This window comes from Hypanus sabinus, chromosome 23 (genome assembly GCF_030144855.1).
Source record: "Hypanus sabinus isolate sHypSab1 chromosome 23, sHypSab1.hap1, whole genome shotgun sequence".
NCBI classification, from domain to species: Eukaryota; Metazoa; Chordata; class Chondrichthyes; order Myliobatiformes; family Dasyatidae; genus Hypanus; species Hypanus sabinus.
The window spans coordinates 13,882,108-13,903,960 of record NC_082728.1 but is presented as its reverse complement, the minus strand read 5'-3'; the positions used below and the strand labels follow the sequence as shown (position 1 = coordinate 13,903,960).

Below are 21,853 nucleotides of genomic sequence, written 5' to 3'. Positions count from 1 at the left end.
TGTAACGTATGGTTTTTTGAGTTACTGTCACCTTCCTGTCAGGGTGAACCAGTCTGACCATTCTTCTCCGACTCCTCCCATTAACAAGGCGTTTTCACCCATTGAACTGGTGCTTACTGGATTTCTTTGGTTCTCGCACCATTCTCCGTAAATTCTGGCCTGTTGTGCATGGAAATCCCAGTAGATCAGCTGTTTCTGAGATATTCAAACCACCCCAACAATCATTCCAAGGTGAAGGTCACTTAGAACATATTTCTTCCCTATTCTGATGTTTGACCTGAGCAACAACTGAATCCCTTGACCATGACTGCATACTTTTATGCAGTTTTATGAGTTGCTGCCACATGATTGACTGATTAGGTATTTGCGTTCAAAGTAAATTTATTATCAAAGTACATACATGTCACCATATACAACCCTAAGATTAATGTTTTTCTGTGCATACTCAATAAATCTATAATAGAATAATAACCATAATAGAATCAGTGAAAGACCACAGCAACTTAGGCGTTCAGTCAGTGTGCAAAACGAGCAGGTGTACAGCTGTACCTAATAAAGTGGCCTCTGAATTATGTTCCAGGCCAGTTTCTAATCCAAGGTGGTTATAGGCAGCATGAACAGGCACTAAAGTCCTAATGTTGGGCTTTGAATGGCAATTGTAGTGCAACAATTTTACCCTTGATAATTGTTAACTTGGTAAAATTGCCCTAGCTTCACTGCAAGTTTTCTTTATTTTAGTGATTCAACACAACAGGCCCTTCCGCCTCAACAAGCCTGCACCATCTAATTACACCCATGTGACCAATTAACCCACTAACTGCTACATCTTTGGAATGTGGGAGGAAACCGGAGCACCCGGAGGGAATCCATTCAGTCACAGGGAGAACATAGTAACGCCTTACTGACAGGGGTGGGAATTGAACCCTGGTCTCTGGCATTGTAAAGCGTTGTGCTAACCACGATGGTACTATGACACCCAATGTAGATAGGCAGGACAGCAGACTCACAAATAGTCACAAGATAAACAGGCTGATATTAGAATCAGAATCAGATTTAATATTACCAGCATATATCGTGAAATTTGTTGTTTTGTGGCAGCAGTCCATTGAAATACATAACAGTAAAACTATAAATTACAGTAACTAATTTACTGTAAAAGGAAGAGTAAAGGGAATTTTGAGGCTATCAGGCAGGAAATTGGAAGCTTAAATTGGGAACAGATGTTCTCAGAAAAGTACGGAAGAAATGTGGTAAACATTCAGGGGATATTTTTGTGGAGTTCTGCATAGGTATGTTCCAATGAGACAGGGAAGTTATGGTAGGATACAGGAACCGTGGTGTACAAAGACTAATAAATCTAGTCAAGCTTACAAAAAGTTTAGAGGTCTAGGTAATGATAGGAATCTAGAAGATTATAAGGCTAACAGGAAGGAGCTTAAAAAGGAAATTAGGAGAGCCAGAAGGGGCCATGCGAAGGCCTTGGCGGACAGGATTAAGGAAAACCCCATGGCATTCTACAAGTATGTGAAGAGCAAGAGGATAAGACGTGAAAGAAGTGTGACAGTGGGTAAGTGTGTATGGAACCGGAGGAAATAGCAGAGGTACTTAATGAATATTTTATTTCAGTATTCACTATGGAAAAGGATCTTGGTGATTGTAGTGATGACTTGCAGCAGACGGAAAAGTTTGAGCATGTAGATATTAAGGAAGAGGATGTGCTGGAGCTCCTGGAAAGCATCAAGTTGGATAAGTCGCCGGGACTGCATGAGATGTACCCCAGGCTACTGTGGGAGGTGAGGGAGGAGATTGCTGAACCTCTGCCGATGATCTTTTCATCATCAATGGGGATGGGAGAGGTTCCGGAGGATTGGAGGGTTGCAGATGTTGTTCCTTTATTCAAGACAGGGAGTAAAGATAGCCCAAGAAGTTATAGGCCAGTGAGTCTTACTTCAGTGGTTGGTAAGTTGATGGAGAAGATCCTGAGTGGCAGGATTTATGAACATTTAGAGAGATATAATATGATTAGGAATAGTCAGCATGGCTTTGTCAAGGGCAGGTCGTGCCTTATGAGCCTGATTGAATTTTTTTGTGGATGTAACTAAACACATTGATGAAAGAAGAGCAGTAGATATAGTGTATATGAATTTCAGCAAGGAATTTGATAAGGTACCCCATGCAAGGCTTATTGAGAAAATAAGGGCATAGGAGCCAAGGGGACATTGCTTTGTGGATCCAGAACTGGCCTGCCCATAGAAGGCAAAGAGTGGTTGTAGGTGGGTCATATTCTGTATGGAGGTCAGTGACCAGTGGTGTGTCTCAGGGATCTGTTCTGGGACCCTTGTTCTTTGAGATTTTTGTACATGACCTGAATGAGCAAGTGGAGGGATGAGCTAGTAAGTTTGCTGATGAAACGAAGTTTGGCGGTGTAGTGGATAGTGTGGAGGGCTGTCAGTGGTTACAGCGAGACATTGATAGGATACAAAACTGGGCTGAGAAGTGGCAGATGGAGTTCAACCCAGATAAGTGTGAGGTGGTTCATTTTGGTAGGTCAAGTATGATGACAGGATATAGTATTAATGGTAAGACTCTTGGCAGTGTGGAGGATCAGAGGGATCTTGGGGTCCGAGTCCATAGGACGCTCAAAGCAGCTGCGCAGGTTGACTTTATGGTTAAGAAGGCATATGGTGTATTGGCCTTCATTAATCATGGTATTGAATTTAGTAGTCGAGAGGTAATGTTGCAGCTGTATAGGACCCTGGTCAGACCCCACTTGGAGTACTGTGCTCAGTTCTGGTCGCCTCACTACAGGAAGGATGTAGAAGCCATAGAAAGGGTGCAGAGGAGATTTACAAGGATGTTGCCTGGATTGGGGAACATGCCTTATGAAGACAGGTTGAGTGAACTCGGCCTTTTCTTGGAGCCACGGAGGATGAGAGGCGACCTGATAGAGGTGTATAAGATGATGAGAGGCATTGATCGTGTGGATAGTCAGAGGCTTTTTCCAAGGGCTGAAATGGTTACCACAAGATCACACAGGTTTAAGGTGCTGGGGAGCAGGTACAAAGGAGGTGTCAGGGGAAAGTTTTTTACACAGAGAGTGGTGAGTGCGTGGAACGGGCTGTCGGCAACGGTGGTGGAGGCGGATACAATAGGGTCTTTCAAGAGGCTTTTAGATAGGTACATGGAGCTTCGAAAAATAGAGGGCTATGGTAAGTCTAGTAATTTCTAAGGTAGGGACATGTTCAGCACAACTATATGGGCTAAAGGGCCTGTATTGTGCTCTAGGTTTTCTATGTTTCTGTGTTTCTTATATAGATGTTTTAAAAGTTAACTAAATAGTGCAAAAAGAGAAAAAAAAGTAGTGAGATAGTGTTCATTGGTTAATTGTCCATTCAGAAATCTGATAGTGGAGGGGAAGAAGCTGTTCCTGAATCGTTGAGTTGTAGCTTCGGGCTTCTGTACCTCCTTCCTAATAGTAGCAATGAGAAGAGGGTATGTCCTGGGTGATAGTCCTTAATGTATGGATGTTGCCTTTTTGAGGCATCGCTCCTTGAAAATGTCCTGAATGCTGGGGAAACTAGTACCTAGGATGAAGCTGGCTGAGTTTACAACTTTCAGCTTATTTTGATCCTATGCAGTGGCCACCATACCCTTCCTCCCCCCCCCCCCCATACCAGACAGTGATGCAGCCAATTAGAATGCTCTCCACGGTATGTGGGTAGAAATTTGCGAGTGTTTTCGGTGACAAACCAAATCTCCTCAAACTCCTAATGAAATATAGCCATTGTTAGGCCTTCTTTGTAACTGCATCAATTTGTTGGGCCCAGAACAGATCCTCAGAGATGTTGACACCCGAGAACTCTTTCTGTTTCTGTCAGCTTTTAAATTCCTAGAGTGAACATTGCCAATCACTGAGCCAAACCAAGTTCATTATCTTAAGTTCATCATGCTACAAATCATTTAAACATCCTTCAGTTAAGTCTTTATAAATGACACTAGGCTGAAGCAACTTCTACACACAGTGAAGACTCTCCCACATCAAGTATACAAAAGGTCATTGTATTTATTTTACCAAATTTGGGAATTCTTTTCAATGTTGCAACATGACAGTTCAACCAGATAGGATTTATCTTCTTATCTCCCACCGCCCCCCCATCCGCATCACATTCTACAGGGGTTGTATCGAGAGCATCCTGAGCAGCTGCATCACTGCCTGGTTCGGAAATTGCACCATCTCGGATCGCAAGACCCTGCAGCGGATAGTGAGGTCAGCTGAGAAGATCATCGGGGTCTCTCTTCCTGGCATCACAGACATTTACACTACACACTGCATCCACAAAGCAAACAGCAATATGAAGGACCCCACACACCCCTCATACAAACTTTTCTCCCTCCTGCCATCTGGAAAAAGGGCACCAAAGCATTCAGGCTGTCATGACCAGACTATGTAACAGTTTCTTCCCCCAAGCTATCAGACTCCTCAATACCCAGAGCCTGGACTGTCACCTTACTGCCCTATTGTCCCGTTTATTATTTATTGTAACGCCTGCACTGTTTTGTGCACTTTGTGCAGTCCTGGGTAGGTCTGTAGTCTAGTGTAGTTTTTTTTTCTCTCTGTGTTGTTTTTTACGTAGTTCAGTGTAGTTTTTGTACTGTGTCATGTAACACCATGGTTCTGAAAAATGTCTCATTTTACTATGTACTGTACATAGCAGTTATGGTCGAAATGACAATAAAAGTGACTTGACTTGACTTACACAATCTCTTTCTGGTGAGGAGCACTGGAAGGACAGCTTGATTAGGTCATTTGCCTTGGGAGATCTCTAACATATATTGTTTAAATCTGCACTTTTCTGGTTTTAGTAAACAGCAAAATAAGGGAACTTTTTGTTCTTCCCTTGGTTCCAAAGGTACCACAGACAGCCAGCTGACTTTCTGACCTTTGCCTTGTCATTGTTAGCAATAAATCGCTTTTCAAAGCACAGGCTTTCTCAATGTTGCTTTGTACAATAACAAGATACTTGATACTTAATGATCTTGATCAAGTTACCAATTAACCAGCATTCTCTGTCATTTTACTCAAGCGTACACTGTTGGTTCAGTACAATAGGTCTATCCTCACAGTTGTACAGCACAGAAACAGTTCATTTGGCTCACTGAATCCGTGTTGATCCTATTCGTTTTTTGTTTGTGCCTTCCCCACAAACGCCTACGCCAACCAGACCCTGCCACACTTAGGTTAATTTACAATGATCAATTAACCTGGAGGGTGCTGGAGGGCCTGGACAAAAACTACATGGTCACATGGTGGCAATACCCTGGGCTGCCTATTGATTTAAAATTTTGTTATGCTGACAATAGCATGAAAGTACCAATGCACAGGATCAGAAGATGATACAGAGGTTTGAAAGCTCAGTTAGCTCCATCATGGGTACAACCCTTCCCACCATCAATATCATCTTCAAGAGGTAGTACCTCAAGAAGGCAGCATCCATCATTAAGTCGGTACCTCAGGAAGGTGATACCCCTCACCATCCAGGACCATGAGACATAGGTGCAGAATCAGGACATTCAGCCCATCGAGCTTGCTCCCCCATTTCATCATGGATCATCTTGTACAGGAGCCTGAAGACCCACACTCAACAATTCAGGAACAGCTTCTTCCCCTCTGTCATCAGATTCGTTACCAGTCCAGGAACCCATGAACACTACCTCATTATTTCTTTGTTTTGCATTATTTATTTATTTTATAATTTAATTTTATGTCCTCGCATACCCGTGCCATCCATGTACCTATCCAAACCTCTCTTAAACATTGAAATCGAGCTCACATGCACCATATGGACTGGCAGGTCACTCTCATGACCTTCTGAGTGAATATGTTTTCCCTCATGTTTCCCTTAAACTTTTCACCTTTCATCCTTAACCCATGGCCTTTGGTTGTAGTCCCATCCAATTTAAGTAGAAAAAGCCTGTTTACATTTACCCAATGCCTATCCCTCATAATTTTGTAAACCTCTATCACATCTTCCCTCAATCTTCTATGTTCCAAGGAATAAAGTCCTAACCCATTTATTCTTTTCCTATAACTTAGGTCCTCCATTCCAGGCAGCATTCTTGTAACTTTTCTTGGTTAGGTCACCCATGCTAAAGGGTAGAGGCCAGACTATCAGTGGTCCACTGGTCCTTCAGTTTTGGGGGTTTAGCTCAGGGCTGCCAATCCCGACTGGCCAAAAATATTGTTAAATAAACAGCAGTGATGAATCCTAGATTGGTGTGTGACAGTATTCCTGAGTCTCCACCCAAGATTTGCTTGAGTGACAGTAGTGAAAACCGAGAGGAAGCTACTGGCATGATGAAGCTGAACACCTCCAAAATCAAGACCAAACATGGCCATGGACAGAGATGGAGGACATTCATTACTGTGCTAAACGCCAGCAGCAGTATGAGGCAAGTGATGATGATGGTCTTTCAACCTTACCTACACCATTTTGAGGGTATCCTTCATTTCCAATTAAGTTTTTAATCTATTTTTTTGTTTTAATCAACTATTCCTTGAGTTAGGTCAAAGATCCAAGTCTGTTGCTTTGCCCAACTCTCAGTGGTTCTCAGACAGTGCAAAAGATCACTGAAAGTTCCCACTCAACCAGTTTTATTTGTTTGTCTTAAAAGCAAGCACTGGGTCAGTGTACTGATGCATTACATTTATCAATAGCTGATCGTAGAATGTGAGTTAGTGGAGTCACTAACATTAAAAGGGATAAGAGCAAAATACCTTTCCCATTATAAGCACTGAAGTCATTAATCGCACATCAGATGTTCCACCCTGAAAGTCTACCAATAACTGTGGAATTGAATTCTTGAAATAATTATTTGGAGTCAGCACAAATGCTGTGCATTCAGTTCAAAGAACCACTCGTTTCTGAACTCTAAACTTAGTTCAGACAGTATCACCTGTGGCAGAAATCTGCTAGCAAATGATGAATGAATTGTGACAAGAGTATTATCTTCTGCAGCAAAACTAATTATATCCTTTCCAGTTTGCAAACATGTGAGTATTTAGTAATGAAATGAACATTCCTGGAATGGATTTCTGTATTCTGATAAATGCTTAAGGCAATTCATTTTACAGGAAAGTGATTAGCCATTGTTTATTCAAACAATAATGTGAAGATGGATCTGCCACTGTTAATCATTCAAGAATTGTAGGAAAGGACTTTTGAAAAAAATTGTTGCTTCAAGTAAAATGTGAGGGCCCCATCGGTCAGAGTTGAACATGGATATTGTGTCCTAGCTGTCTAGATATGCAAGCCTGGGCAGTACTATGTGGAAAGCAAACTGTTTCCCTCTGTAGCAAGCTCCCCTCTCCATGCAACTGATGAACTCAAAAGAACAGCAGAGACTGATACAGTTTGGTGCCAGCAGCGTCACAGGAGTTGCCAATCAGCATTGAACTCCATGTAGGATTGCCTTAGGGTCTCCACTCTGGATTTTTAGCCTGGGGTTTGCTCCCAAAGCCTTCTTATACTAACAGCTGTAAGAACACCTATAGAAGCATGCACATGCCCCCTGTGTTACCCTTTTATCTCTCCCCCTTTCCCATTATGTTCTCTTCCCTACCCTTTCTGCTTCTCCACTTTCCCCTATTCTCTGCCCTCTTCATCTCTCTTCTCTCCTCTTTCCACCCTTTATCCCCACCTCTTCTATCATTTCTGTCCTCAACTTCCTTTCTCCTCCATTCCATTCTCTTACATTTCCATCACAGCTCATTCCCTCCCTTCATCCTCAGTCTCCCTCTCTCTTGCACATCACCGCAGGTCTCACCTGGACTGTACACACCGGCTGTGTGATAAAAAAGCACAACAGTGTCTTTTCCACCTCAGGCAACTGAAGAAGTTCGGCATGAGCCCCCAAATCCTCAAGACCTTCTACGGGGGCACCATTGAGAGCATCCTGACTGGCAGTATCACCACCTGGTGCGGGAACTGCGCCAACCTTGATCGCTGGGCACTGCAGAGAGTGGTACGGACAGCCGAGTGCTTCTGTGGATGTGAACTTGAGGAATTTACAGCAGCAGATATGTAAAGAATGCCTGGAAGCTCATCGGGGACACCAGTCAACACAACCATAAACTGTTTCAGCTGTTTCCATATGGCATACGGTACCGCAATATTAAAGCCAGGACCAACAGGCTACAGGACAGTTTCTTTCTACAAGCCATTAGACTTATAAATTCACATGTCTGTACATTGAGACGGAGTTATAACGCAAAGATATTTATTCGCTCATGTTGTGGGACGGATGTAAGATTTAAATAAATTCTAATTATTTCAGCATCGAAGATGAGGTAGTAAATTGGATGAGAAGCCAAAGAGTAGTTGTAGACAGTTACCTCTCTGACTGGAGGCCTGTGACTAGTGGTGCATTGCAAGGATCGACTGTATTTGTCATCTATATCAATGATCTGGATGATAATGTGTTAAACTAGATAAGCAAATTTGCAGATGACACCAAGATTGAGGGTATAGTGGATAGCAAGCAAGGCCAACGAAGCTTTCTGGAAGGTCTGGACCATCTGGAAAAATGGACAGATGAAACTTAATGCAGACAAGTGTGAAGTGTTGTACTTTGGGAAGACCAACTAGGTAAGCAATGGGCCACTGAGGAGTGCGGTAAGACAGGGCCCTGGGAATACAGATCCTTAATTCCTTGAAAGTAGTGTCACAGGTAGATGGGGTCGTAAAGAAAACTATTGACATATTGGCCTGCATAAATCAAAGTACTGAGTACAGGAGTTGGAATGTTATGGTGAAATTGTATAAGATGTTGGTGAGGTTTAATTTGGAGTTTTGTGGGCAGTTTTGGTCACCAACCTACAGGAAAGCTGTAAATAAGATTGAAAGAGTGCAAAGAAAATTTACAGACTTGAAAACCTGAGTTATAGGAGAAGGTTCATTAGATAGGACTTTATTCCCTAGAACTTAGAAGAATGAGGGGAGTTTTGATGGAGGTACACAAAATAGATAGGGTAAATGCAAACAGGCTTTTTCCACTGAGGTTGAGTGAGACTACAATTAGAGGTCATGAGTTAAGGATGAAAGGTGAAATATTCAAGGGGAATACTAGAGGCAACTTCTTCACTCAGAGAGTGGTGTGAGTAGTCTACGCAAGTGATGCATGTGGGGTCGTTTTCAACATGTAAGAGAAATTTGGATAGGTACATGGATGAGAGGGATATGGTCCAGATGCAGGACAGTGGGACTAGGCAGATTAATGGTTTAACACAGACTAGATGGGCTGAAAGGCCAGCTTCAGTGCTGTAGTGTTCTATGTTCATCCCCTCTCACTCCTTCATTCACTCAGAAACCTTTCCCCAGCTCAAACATAAATTTAAATGCCCGCAGACTTATGAACGGACAACAGAGCTTATGCATGAACACTATCTCACTATCTTTGCTCTCTTTTTGCGTGACTTATTTAATTTTTTTATTTATGTATTCTTTATTGAAATTTATGGCATATTGTATGTATTTTGCCATACTGATGCTGCAAAACAACAAATTTCATGATATATGTCAGTGATAATAGACCTGATCCTGATTCATAAAGATATTAGGTCAGAATGACAATTTTGTTGGCATGAAACGATAGCAAGAGATAATTGTTAATATTCTTCTGATACTCAGTATCTGGCAAGCACCAAGGATGCTGGCCGCGAATTAACTACCTGAGTTCGAGTGCCAATTCATTGAGACTTCTTGCTGATATGAATCAGCTTTGATATTCTGTACTGAATTTAGATCAGTCAACCACGTGGTCAGTTTCTCTGGCTTTAACAGAATGCATAACGGTGCAAGTCAGTGTAACCGTCAGAGGGGGTGAGACGTGTCAAATTTGTCTTGTTTTACTGCTGAGGAGTTTTCCAATGATGTCGGGGAGCAGCAGATGGACAGCGGTCTCTGACTTGACCGGGAACTTGGAAACTAAGCTTGCTTTCCAACCAATGTAGTCTCTGCCTAAGGATATTTGGAGCAGTTTTGGCTCGAGCAGTTAGCGCAGAAAGCAGTCTGAGCATTTTCACAACCTTCTGCGGTTGTGCTGTTGATAGAATGCGAACAGGATTCACTGTGTGGTACAGAAACTGTGCTGCTGTCAACACTGCATATGGACTGCTTATCCCACTCCCATCAGAGAAGAGGCTGCACAGCACCCACAGCAGGACCACTGGACTCAAAAAGCAGGTACTGCCCCCAAGTCGTCAGGCCAATCAATAACTCCACCCATTAACCCATCCCACCTCCACTACATACACATCACCAATGTCACTTTATGTACATACTAACAGTCTAAGTACATTGCAGCTTATAGGATTCATTTCTTATTTATATTTATTGTGCTTTTTATGTTGTTATCAGATCTGGAGTGATAATCATTTCATTCTCCTTGACATTCGTATACTGAAGAATGACAATCTTCAATCTTGAATCTTCTAGGTCCATGTGATTATCCATCCCTGGTATCTTGAGTATCCCTGATGTAGTTATTCAATTAGAGATAGCCATGCCTTCAGTTGCCTTGTATCTAAGCTATGAAATCCTCTTGTGTTTATCCCTGTGAACCTCCCACCTCCTTTGAGTCACTTCTTAAGTCCTAGCTCATTAAGCAAAGTGACGAAGGTTAGTTTTATATGTCACGTGTATGTCGAAACATTGAAATAGTTCAACTACAACTTGCAGGGTAGAGATATGTCTCTACTAAAGGAGGTGTAAGGTGCTCCTTCCCTCCGCTAGCCTGCAGCTCACCCTGCTTAGCCCCCTAATTAGGGTCGCATGAAGCCATGGGAGTAGGTGGTGGATGGTCATTTGAGCAGCTGGTACATATCACAAGTCCTGGTTATGTGACCATTAATGCCAGGTAGACAGTCTCTAAAGAGTATTGATAATGGCTGGGGTTACCCATTTTGTAAAGACACCATCAAGGAGAAGTCAGTGGCAAACTACTTATATAGAAAAATTTGCCAAGAACAATCATGGTAATGGAAAGACCATGGTCACCTCCATCTTATGGCATGGGATGTAACAAACAAACAAGTTACTAACTCTAACCTTTCCACCTTTTCTTGAAATCTGGGAGGAAGCTGCTGGAGCACCCAGAGGAAACCCACACGGTTACAGGGAGAACTTACAAACTCCCACCAGACAATGGCGGGAATCAAACCTTGATCGATTTTCAATCACCTGGAACAAAAGCATTTTATGGTTTTCTGTATCAGACCCTGATAACATTCCTATACAGCACCTTGGTGTGTTTTCTTCAAGGTTTTCTTAGAACTTATGAATGGCATATGCAGCAAACAAACATTCATACACTGAACATTCTGAAGTCAAGGAGTAACACGTTGCTGCTTGTTGCGTGGGAAGGAATATTGAGGGCTATATCTACCAAATAGGGAGGTAGTTTGTACTGATGTGCCAACAGGAAACCGCAGACAAAACCTAGAAGTAGAAATGTGGAATGTAGCAGTGACGACAGCCGAGTTTCAGGAACTTCACTAGTTATGTTATAGTATACATCTTTTGTTCTATTAGAATATTGGATTCACTGTTAACTGAGTTGGACTTGTGGAAATTTATTTTGTTCTCTGATCAAAATACTAGCTTGTCACCTAATTGAGTTTTTTTTCTCTCTGTAACCACCATTCTGATCAAAATGCTGGAGGAACTCAGCAGATCAGACAGCATCTATGGAGAGGAATAAACAGTCGACATTTCAGGCCGACATGCTGAGAGTCCTGTGAAGGGTCTCAGCTCGAAACATTGACTGTTTATCCCTCTCCATAGATGCTGCCTGACCTGTTTATTGCTCTGGATTTTCAGAATCCATAGAATTTCTTGTGTTTTTGATCCTGTTATCAAAACTTACTGTTACTATAGATCAAGTTCTAACAAGCTTGTCAGTTGAGAACATAAAAGCTGCACCAAATTCACGCTCAGGTAGATCAGCTCTGACTGGTCTCCCTGTGAGCACCAATTTTAATAAAAAGCCTCTGTTATTTTGAATGCCAACTCGGTGTGGCCTTTCTGTTTGAGCCTATAGTGCTGCTACTACTTCGAGAGGCTACTACTGAAGAGGGTTCAAAGAAAGTTCACAAAAGTGATTCCAGGATTGAAGGCCTTGTCATATCAAGAGTGTTTGATGACTCTGGACCTGTGCTCACCGGAATTCAGAAGAAGAATGGGTGACCTCATTGAAATCTATCAAATGGTGAAAGGCCTTGACAAAGTGGATGTGAAGATGATGTTTCCTATGGTGTGAAGGTCTAAGACCAGAGGACATAGCTTCAGAATAGAAGAGCATCCTTTTAGAACAGAGATAACAAAAAAATTCTTTAGCCAGAGAGTGTTGAATCTGTAGATTTTTTTCCCATAGGCTGCTGCATATTTATGATTCTTGATTGGGTCAGGCCATGAAGGGATATGGGGGAAGGCATGAGACTGGAGTTGAGAGAAAAATTCAATCAGCCATGATGAAATGGTGTAACTGATTGAGTGGACCAAATGGCCTAAATCTGCTCCTATATCTTATGGTGTTATGGTCTTATAATTCCATCACTGTGGAACAGGATTGATCCTGATTTCTTGAAAATTGAGAATAGTGCACATTTGGCAAATAAAACAGTTCTGAGGCTTTGTGCTTGGAGACAAGAGATTGCAGATGGTGGAATCTGGGCCAACAAATGACCTGCTGGTGGAACTTCAGCAGGTTGAGCACACTTCTGTGGGAGAAAAGAAAGAATGGATGTTTCAGGACTGTGCATTAGGACTAAGACCAGATTAGCTTTATTTGTCACGTGTACATCAAAGCATACAGTGAAATGCATCTGTTTGCATCAACAACCAACAGAGTCAACTCACTAACCCTAACTCTAACCTTACATGTTTTGGAATGTTAAGAGGAAACTGGAGCAAACAACCCCGATCAGTTATCACTGGCACGGAGAATGCAAGCAGCTCTGGTGTGCTTATACATTTCACAAGTTGAAGATTTGCTCCAAGGAAATTTTCACAGTGGCGAAATTCATTAAAGTTACCAAATTAGTTGCAGTGAGGTAAACTCAAAGCTTTTTATTCAATGCTTTTCTCCTATGATGGTGAGTCATTTGAAAGCGGGACTTAGAGTACTGGAATTGCATTTCTCCCTCCCTGTCAGGAACTTCTCAAGAGTATTTTACTGAAATACTTATAAAGTGCAATGACTGTCGTAACATTGAAATCTATTTGTGCAACATTACTTCCTTCATATTATTATTTGACTCAAATTTTGGCAAAGAGAAAACCACAACCAATGGTGACTGGTCAGAATAATGCAAGCAAGTTGTGCAACAGGGAAATGGAAAACAGAGACGAGGCGGCAAGAGGACAGAAAGAGAAGTACAAGTAATTAAAGAGGCATCATGTGCATCTTCTGTGCTGTCCCTACATGAGTGAAAATTCATCAATCCTGGGAAATTACAGGAAGTGTTTAACGATTGACAGGAACCTCAAGATGATCTCTTCTTTTGAGACTCAGGCCCAGGGAACCACACTGAGAATGGTGAACTAGATCAGAGCCATTCAAGAAGCTGTTTGTCCGAGAAAATGAAGTGCTATTCTAGAAATAGGACCTGGGCTGAAAGATTTGAAATTAAATGTGTATGCGGTCATGAGGTGAACTACTGAAAATTATATTTGGAAGGCCTAAATGTGCAAATACTCGGGTTAAAAATACAGTGGAAATCTTCATAGAGGAAAAATTACATCAGTTTAAACAGCCTTACTCAACTTGGTTATCCTACTTTCTGCCTTACTCAACCTGGTTATGCTAACATATTGAATATACTAACTATGTGATAAAATTGTTAGTTTATGCTCAGATTTTATGTTGCCAAGATTTGATGTCTGATTGTAAATTTGTTCTCATTCTATGGTACAGTATATGACAACACTTTCTTCAGGAGTTAATATCTAATCATTATCTCAAGATCTGTTCACACAGTTACCGAAGTTTTATGGTTTTCACAGTTTCACCCTTTCCTATCTCTCCCGCCTTTCTGGATTTCTGCTCATCCTGTGCTTTCTAACCACAGCTGGCTCGTGGTTAAGCAACACCACGGTCATACCTTTGTTTTCAGATGCCACCAAGACTTCGCCACACCAATCTGTATCAACTCAACAACCCATGGAGATACCTGGCCTCCTCTAATTCTGCCGCCTTGTTTCTACTTGAATTCAATCACAATATAGTATCGGCCTTGTCTTCAGCTTCAAGGCTGTAAGCTCACCAAACCGAGTCGGATTAGAGGCCGAGGCCTATTGACCTCCGCAAGTCCTCTGGGGTAGTCAAAGGCCAAGTGTCTGCAAGTCCGGATTCAAGTCTGCTGGAGTTGACGAAGACAGCCTGTCTTGGGGTTAGAGGACTGTGTATGTGCATGCGCAGGAGGGAGGAATGGGGCTTGTTTTGCTGTTGTAGTTTTGTTGCCTGTTGTGTTCTGTGTGTGCTACGTTGGCGCCAGATTGTGTGGCGACACCAGCAGGCTGCGCTCAGCACTGAATAGGCAACCCCTTAGGAGAACAGAATACTCAACTCCAGTCATCGTACTATATCAGAATCAGGTTTAATATCACCAGCACATATTGTGAGATATGTTAACTTCACGGCAGCAGTACAATGCAATACATAATGAATAGACAGAAAGAACTGTGAATTACAGTAGGTGTGTATGTAAGTATATATGTGTATATGTGTAAAATAGTTAAATAAATAGTGGAAAATGGAAATAAAAGTTAGTGAGGTAGTGTTTATGGGTTAAATATCCATTCAGAAATCGGATGGCAGAAAGGAATAAGCTATTTCTGAATCATTGAGTGTATGACTTCAGTCTTCTGCGCCTCCTTCCTGTTTGTAACAATGAGAAGTGGGCATGTCCTGGTGGAATGGGGTCATAATGATAGACACCGCCTTTTCAGGGCTTTGCTCCTTGAAGATGGCTTGGACGCTGGGGAAGCTAGAGCCCATGATGGAGCTGAGTGAGTTCATAACTTTCTGCAGCTTATTTCTATCCTGTGCAGTGCACCCTCCCCCCCCCAACCACATACCAGACAGTGATGCAACCAGTTAGAATGCTCTCCACGGTACATCTGTAGTAATTTGCAAGTGTCTTAGGTGACCTACCAAATCTCCTCGAACTCCGAATGAAATATAGCCGCTGTCACACCTTCTTTATAACTGTATCAATATGATGGGCTCACCTGACAGATTCTCAGAGATGCTGACTCCCAAGAACTTAAAATAGTTCACTCTTTCCACTTCATACCCCGCCGATAAGGACAGGTATGTGTTCCCTCGTCTTACCCTTTCTGAAGTCCACATTCAGCTCTTGGGTCTTACTGACGTTGAGTACAAGGTTGTTGCTTCAACACCACTCAATTAGCTGAAATATCTCACTATAAAACAAGAAGTATCAAGAAACAAAGGTGATGGAGCTAGTTTTTGTTCAAAGTTCAGTTAGTTTATTGTTATATGTGTACACCAGGGTGGAATGGAATTCATTGCTTTCATTAAACTCACGGAGCAAACAGTACATGTATAGAGCTAATAAATACTACCTTATAAGATCATAGGACACAGGAGCAGATTTAAGCCATTCAGTCCATAGAGAATGGCTCTACCATTCCATCATGGCAAATTAATTGTCCATTTCAACCCCATTCTCCCTCCTTCTCCCTGTGACCTTCAACACCCTTACCCACCAGGAACCTATCAACTGCCACTTTAAATATACCCAAAGACTTGCTGTGCGCCCATCAGTGGCAATGAATTCCACAGATTCACCACCCTCTGGATAAAGAAATTCCTCTTCATCTCTGTTCTAGAAGGATATCTGTGTTTTCTGAAGCTTTGGCCTCTGGCCCTAGACTTACCCCACTATAGGAAACATTCACACCGTGTCCTCTCTATCTAAGCCTCTCAATATTCAATATGTTTTAATATTTCAATGTTAATTACATCAAAGAGCACAAAACAACAGAAATGTGCAAAGGTTGTGTAATTTGAAGTGAGGTTAAGAAGTTCACCTGTTCCGTACTCTTAACCACTCTCATTATCTGATAGGCTTCCATTCTAGATACTAGATACCCTTCAGCCCCAACCAGCACTTAATTCTGTGTTATCTTCAAACCTAACTGGCGTTATCTCTCCCAGCATCAGCTTCTCCTTCCTAACAAATGCTTTGCAACTTCAGCTTTGAAGATTTAATGTGACCCTACATTCACCCCATGTGTCAGTGGAGGGCATGCACATTTCTAGTCTCTAACTCTCTACTCTCCATACAGTATTTATTGGTTTTTTTTTCCTTTCGTATTTGCACAGTTGGTTGTCTTTTGCACATTGGTCATTTGCCTGTCCTGTTGGGTGTGGTCTTTCATTGATTCTTTTCTGTTCCTTTGATTTACTGTGCATGCACACAAGAAAACAAATCTCAGGGTTGTATATGGTGGCCTATATGTACTTTGATAATAAATTTACTTTGAACCTCGAATTCTCCAAGTGCCTCTGAAGTGGGGCAGCTCTTGATTTTAAGATTACGCTGCCTTGTTCTGGATGACCCCACCAGAGGAAGTAGGTTCTCTTGATTGGCCTCATCAAAGGCAGCCTAGTACTTTAAGCCCCTTAGTCTAATCACTACTCAGTGTCTTGAGGTCCAGGAAATGCACCACATTATTATTGCCTCAGGACATGGGCTAAAGGAGAAACTTCTTCACTCAGACCTGCACTCTATACCGCAGAAGGCAAAGTTGCTGAATTTCTCTGAGAAGAGCCTGATATATTTTATACTGTATCTTAGCCATTGTAGTGGTTAGCGCGATGCAATTACAGCTCGGGGTGTTCCAGAATTTGGATTTCAATTGCAGTGCCGTTCTATAAGGAGACTGTACATCCTTCCCAAATGCATGGATGTCTCCAGGTGCTCTTGTTCTCTCCCACAGTCCAAACGTATGCTGGGTAGGCTAATTGGCCATTGTATATTGTTTTGTGATTAGGTTGGGATTATTTGAGGTTGCGGGGTCACTGGGATGGCGTGGCTCAAAGGGCTGACTCGGTGCTGTATCGCTGAGTGAGTAGATGGACACAAATAGCAGGAAAGGCTATGAGGAGAAACAGGCGCGTGCACACACACACTCACACACACCCTCACACATACATACACACACATAGGCACTCACATGCACACACACTCACATACACACACGCACATAAACACACACACGCACACACACATACACAAACGCAACACGCACAACACATACACACACAACACATACGCGCACACAGACACACAACACACACACATACATACACATATACGCACTCACATGCACATACGCACTCACATGCACACACACACACACATAAACACAAACACTCACACACGCACACACATACTAACACACACACGTAGGCGCACTTACATACACAAACACAACACGCACAACACATACACACTACACACAACACGCACAACACACACACACACAAAACACATACATGCACACAGACACACACAACACACACACATGCACAGAGTTCCATTTTTATTTCATCCATGTGTCTATGAATCTGTGCTGTATATGACTGTTGGTACTGTGATTTACACCTTGGCCCTGAAGTAGCACTATTTCATTTGGCTGTGTTCATGGGTATTCATATATGGATAAATGGCAATTAAACTTGAATTTGAACTAATGTATGAGCCTCTACCACCACCCCCGGCAGCACATTCCGTGCACTCACCACTCTCTCTGTAAAAAATAGCCTACCTCTGACATCCCCTCTATACTTTCCTCCAATCACATTAAAATGATGCCCCCTCATTTTAGCTATTTCCACCCTGGGGGGAAGATATCTCTGGGGAGAAAGATATACAGAAGAGATTCTGCAGATGCTGGAAGTCTTGAAAAACGCACACGTACAGAGTGCTGGAGGAATTCAGCTGGTCAGGCAGCACCTATAGCAAGGAATAAACAGTCAATGTTTAGAGCCAAGACCCTTCATCAAGACAGGAAAGAAAAGGGTATGGAGAGCCAGGCAGAGGAAGGGATGGAACAGGTTCAGTGGGCTGAATGGCCTCCCCCTCCTACTTCTCTATTTTCACCTATAACTTAGAAGCAACATGTAAATTTCATAACGGTCATTTTATCCCAGCCCCTGGCAGAGACTACAACTGATTACTTGGAGACAACGCCTCTGAGGGGTTGTGCGGGGTTGACTTTACAGAAGAATTAGACATTTAAGAATCCTGTTAGGAAATATTGCAAGTATTTGTAATCAGTTAATATCTGTGCCATGGGATGTCTGGTCTGCTGGCACCCAATTAATCTGTGAACTCTGAGATGTTGTAACAAACTGTTGTGACAGAAGGGATGAATAAGTAAGAAACAATCTCCTATTCCATATTGTTGAGAGGTCCAACAGTGTAAATGATTACATATGTTGAATTAAACTTAAACTTATGAACACTTCACTCCCCCAGGGTTTGAGTATTTAAAGAACAGGTCCAAGAAGTAGCAGATGCTTTGGTAGTCATGTTGCAACACAGTTAATGTTCTGGAATCGTTCCAAAGGATTAGAGATTAGCCCATGTAACCCCACTGTATACAAAAGTGGGAAGATCTAGTCCTACCAAATCTTTGGGAAATAGCCAAAGTATCTGGGAGACACACATAAAATGCTGGAGGAACTCAGCTGACCAGGAAGTAGCTATGGAAAGGAATAACTTCATCAGGACTGGAAAGAAGGAGAAGACAGAGTGAGAATGTGGGGTGGGGGGAAGGGGAGGATGAAGCACAAGGTGGTAGGTGGTAGGTGAAACTGGGAGAGGAGGAGAAGTAAAGAGCTGGGAAGCTGATTGGTGAACGAGATAAATGGCTGGAGGAGGGTGAATCTGATAGGAGAGGGTAGAAGAACATGGAAGAAAGGGAAGGGGGAGAAGCACCAGAGGGAGGTGATGGGCTGGTAAGGAGATAAGGAGAGAGAGAAAAACAGGAATAGGGAATGGTGAAGGGGGTGTGCAACTACATGAAGTTCGAGAAATCTGTGTTCATGCCATCAGGTTGGAGGCTACCCCAACAGAGGGATAGTTGGGAAAATAGATTTACGAATGATACATAGAGGTACCAACTAGAGAAGGGGCAGTGTTGGATCTCGTGTTAGGGAATGAGATAGGTCAGGTGACAGAGGTATGTGTTGGGGAGCACTTGGTTCCAGTGATCACAAAGCCATTAGTTTCAATATAATTATGGAGAAGGATTGGACTGGACCCAAGGTTGAAAGTTTTGATTGGAGAAAGGCTAACTTTGAGGAGATGCGAAAAGATTTAGAAGGAGTGGATTGGGACAATTTGTTTTATGGGAAGGATGTAATAGAGAAATGGAGGTCATTTAAAGGTGAAATTTTGAGGGTACAGAATCTTTGTGTTCCTGCTAGGTTGAAAGAAAAGGTTAAAAGTTTGAGACAGCCATGGTTTTCAAGGGATATTGGAAACTTGGTTCAGAAAAAGAAGATCTACAATAAATATAGGCAGCATGGAATAAATGAGGTGCTCAAGAAATATAAAGAATGTAAAAAGAATCTTAAGAAAGAAATTAGAAAAGCTAAAAGAAGATATGAGGTTGCTTTGGCAAGTAAGGTGAAAATAAATCCGAAGGGTTTCTACAGTTATATTAATAGCAAAAGGATAATGAGGGATAAAATTGGTCCCTTAGAGAATCAGAGTGGACAGCTATGTGCGGAGCCAAAGGAGATGGGGGAGATATTGAACAATTTATTTTCTTTGGTATTCACTAAGGAGAAGGATATTGAATTGTGTAAGGTAAGGGAAACAAGTAGGGTAGTTATGGAAACTATGACGATTAAAGAAGAGGAAGCACTGGCGCTTTTAAAGAATATAAAAGTGGATAAATCTCCAGTCCTGACAGAATATTCTCTAGGACCTTGAGGGAAGTTATTGTAGAAATAGCAGGGGCTCTGACAGAAATATTTCAAATGTCATTAGAGAAGGGGATGGTGCCAGAGGATTGGCGTATTGTTTATGTGGTTCCATTGTTTAAAAAGGGTTCTAAGAATTATCAGCCTGTAAGTTTGACATCAGAGGTGGGTAAAGAAATGGAAAGTATTCTTAGAGATGGTATATATAATTATCTGGATAGACAGGGTCTGATTAGGAACAGTCAACATGGATTTGTGCATGGAAGGTCATGTTTGACAAATCTTATTGGATTTTTTCAAGAGGTTACGAGGAAAGTTGAAGAAGTTAAAGCAGTGGATGTTGTCTATATGGACTTCAGTAAGGCCTTTGACAAGGTTCCACATGGAAGGTTAGTTAGGAATATTCAATCATTAGGTATTAATAATGAAGTAGTAAAATGGATTGAACAGTGGCTGGATGGGAGATGCCAGAGAGTAGTGGTGGGTAACTGTTTGTCAGGTTGGAGGCCAGTGACTAGTGGTGTGCCTCAGGGATCTGAACTGGGTCCAATGTTGTTTGTCATATACATTAATGATCTGGATGATGGGGTGGTAAATTGGATTAGTAAGTATGCAGATGATACTAAGATAGGTGGCATTGTGGATAATGAAGTAGGTTTTCAAAGCTTGCAGAGAGATTTAGGCCAGTTAGAAGAGTGGGCTGAAAGATGGCAGATGGAGTTTAATGCTGATAAGTGTGAAGTGCTACATTTTGGTAGTACTAATGAAAATAGGACATACATAGTAAATGGTAGGGCATTGAGGAATGCAGTAGAACAGAGTGATGGAGGAATAATGGTGCTTAGTTCCCTGAAGGTGGAATCTCATGTGGATAGGGTAGTGAAGAAAGCTTTTGGTATGCTGGCCTTTATAAATCAGAGCATTGAGTATAGGAGTTGGGATGTAATGTTAATATTGTACAAGGCATTGATGAGGCCAAATTTGGAGTATTGTGTACAGTTCTGGTCACCGACTTATAGAAAAAATGTCAACAAAATAGAGAGAGTACAAAGGAGATTTACTAGAATGTTACCTGGGTTTCAGCACCTAAGTTACAGAGAAAGGTTGAACAAGTTAGGCCTTTATTCTTTGGAGCGTAGAAGGTTGAGGGGGGACTTGATAGAGGTATTTAAAATTATGAGGGGGATAGATAGAGTTGACATAGATAGGCTTTTTCCATTGAGAGTAGGGAAGTTTCAAACAAGAGGACATGAGTTGAGAGTTAGGGGGCAAAAGTTTAGGGGTAACACGAGGGGGATCTTCTTTATTCAGAGAGTGGTAGCTGTGTGGAACAAGGTTCCAGTAGAAGTGGTAGAGGCAGGTTTAAAAAAAAATTGGATAGGTATATGGACAGGAAAGGAATGGAGGGTTATGGGCTGAATGCAGGTAGGTGTGACTAGGTGAGAGTAAGCATTTGGCACGGACTAGAAGGGCCGAGATGGCCTGTTTCTGTGCAGTTATGGTTATATGAGATTTTTTTTTGTTTTCAAATACTTTACTTTTGATTCTATGAGCGATATCGCTGACCTTCTCTGCCCCAAGATCAGGGGAGCCTTCCAGATTGGGCAGGAGTGAGGAAAGGACTGGGATCCTGGAACCCTTGACATGTCTTAGACCCAAGAGATTCTGCAGAGGCTGGAAATCTTGAGCAACACGCACAAAATGCTGGGAAGAACTCAGCGAGTCAGTCAGCATCTGTGGAGGGAAATGAGCAGTCAATGTACCCGGCTGAAACCCTTCATTAGGACTCTGGCATGGATCGCCAAAATGTTGATAGTTTGTTCTTCTTCAC

At 42.1% G+C, this 21,853-nt stretch overlaps 1 protein-coding gene across 4 annotated transcripts in view; it reads left to right on the top strand.

The window, feature by feature from the left end:
* Positions 1 to 21,853, top strand: part of tha1 (threonine aldolase 1) — a 107,156-nt gene that overhangs the window by 62,331 nt on the left and 22,972 nt on the right. Inside the window, exon 1 of one of the 4 annotated variants that reach the window (XM_059948418.1) lies at positions 6,970 to 7,051. The exons of the other annotated variants lie outside the window; for them this stretch is intronic. Coding sequence (XP_059804401.1) covers positions 6,985 to 7,051 — 67 coding nt within the window. The 5' untranslated portion in view covers positions 6,970 to 6,984. Of the gene's footprint in view, positions 1 to 6,969; positions 7,052 to 21,853 lie in introns of those variants that run through there. 4 annotated transcript variants of the gene reach the window in all.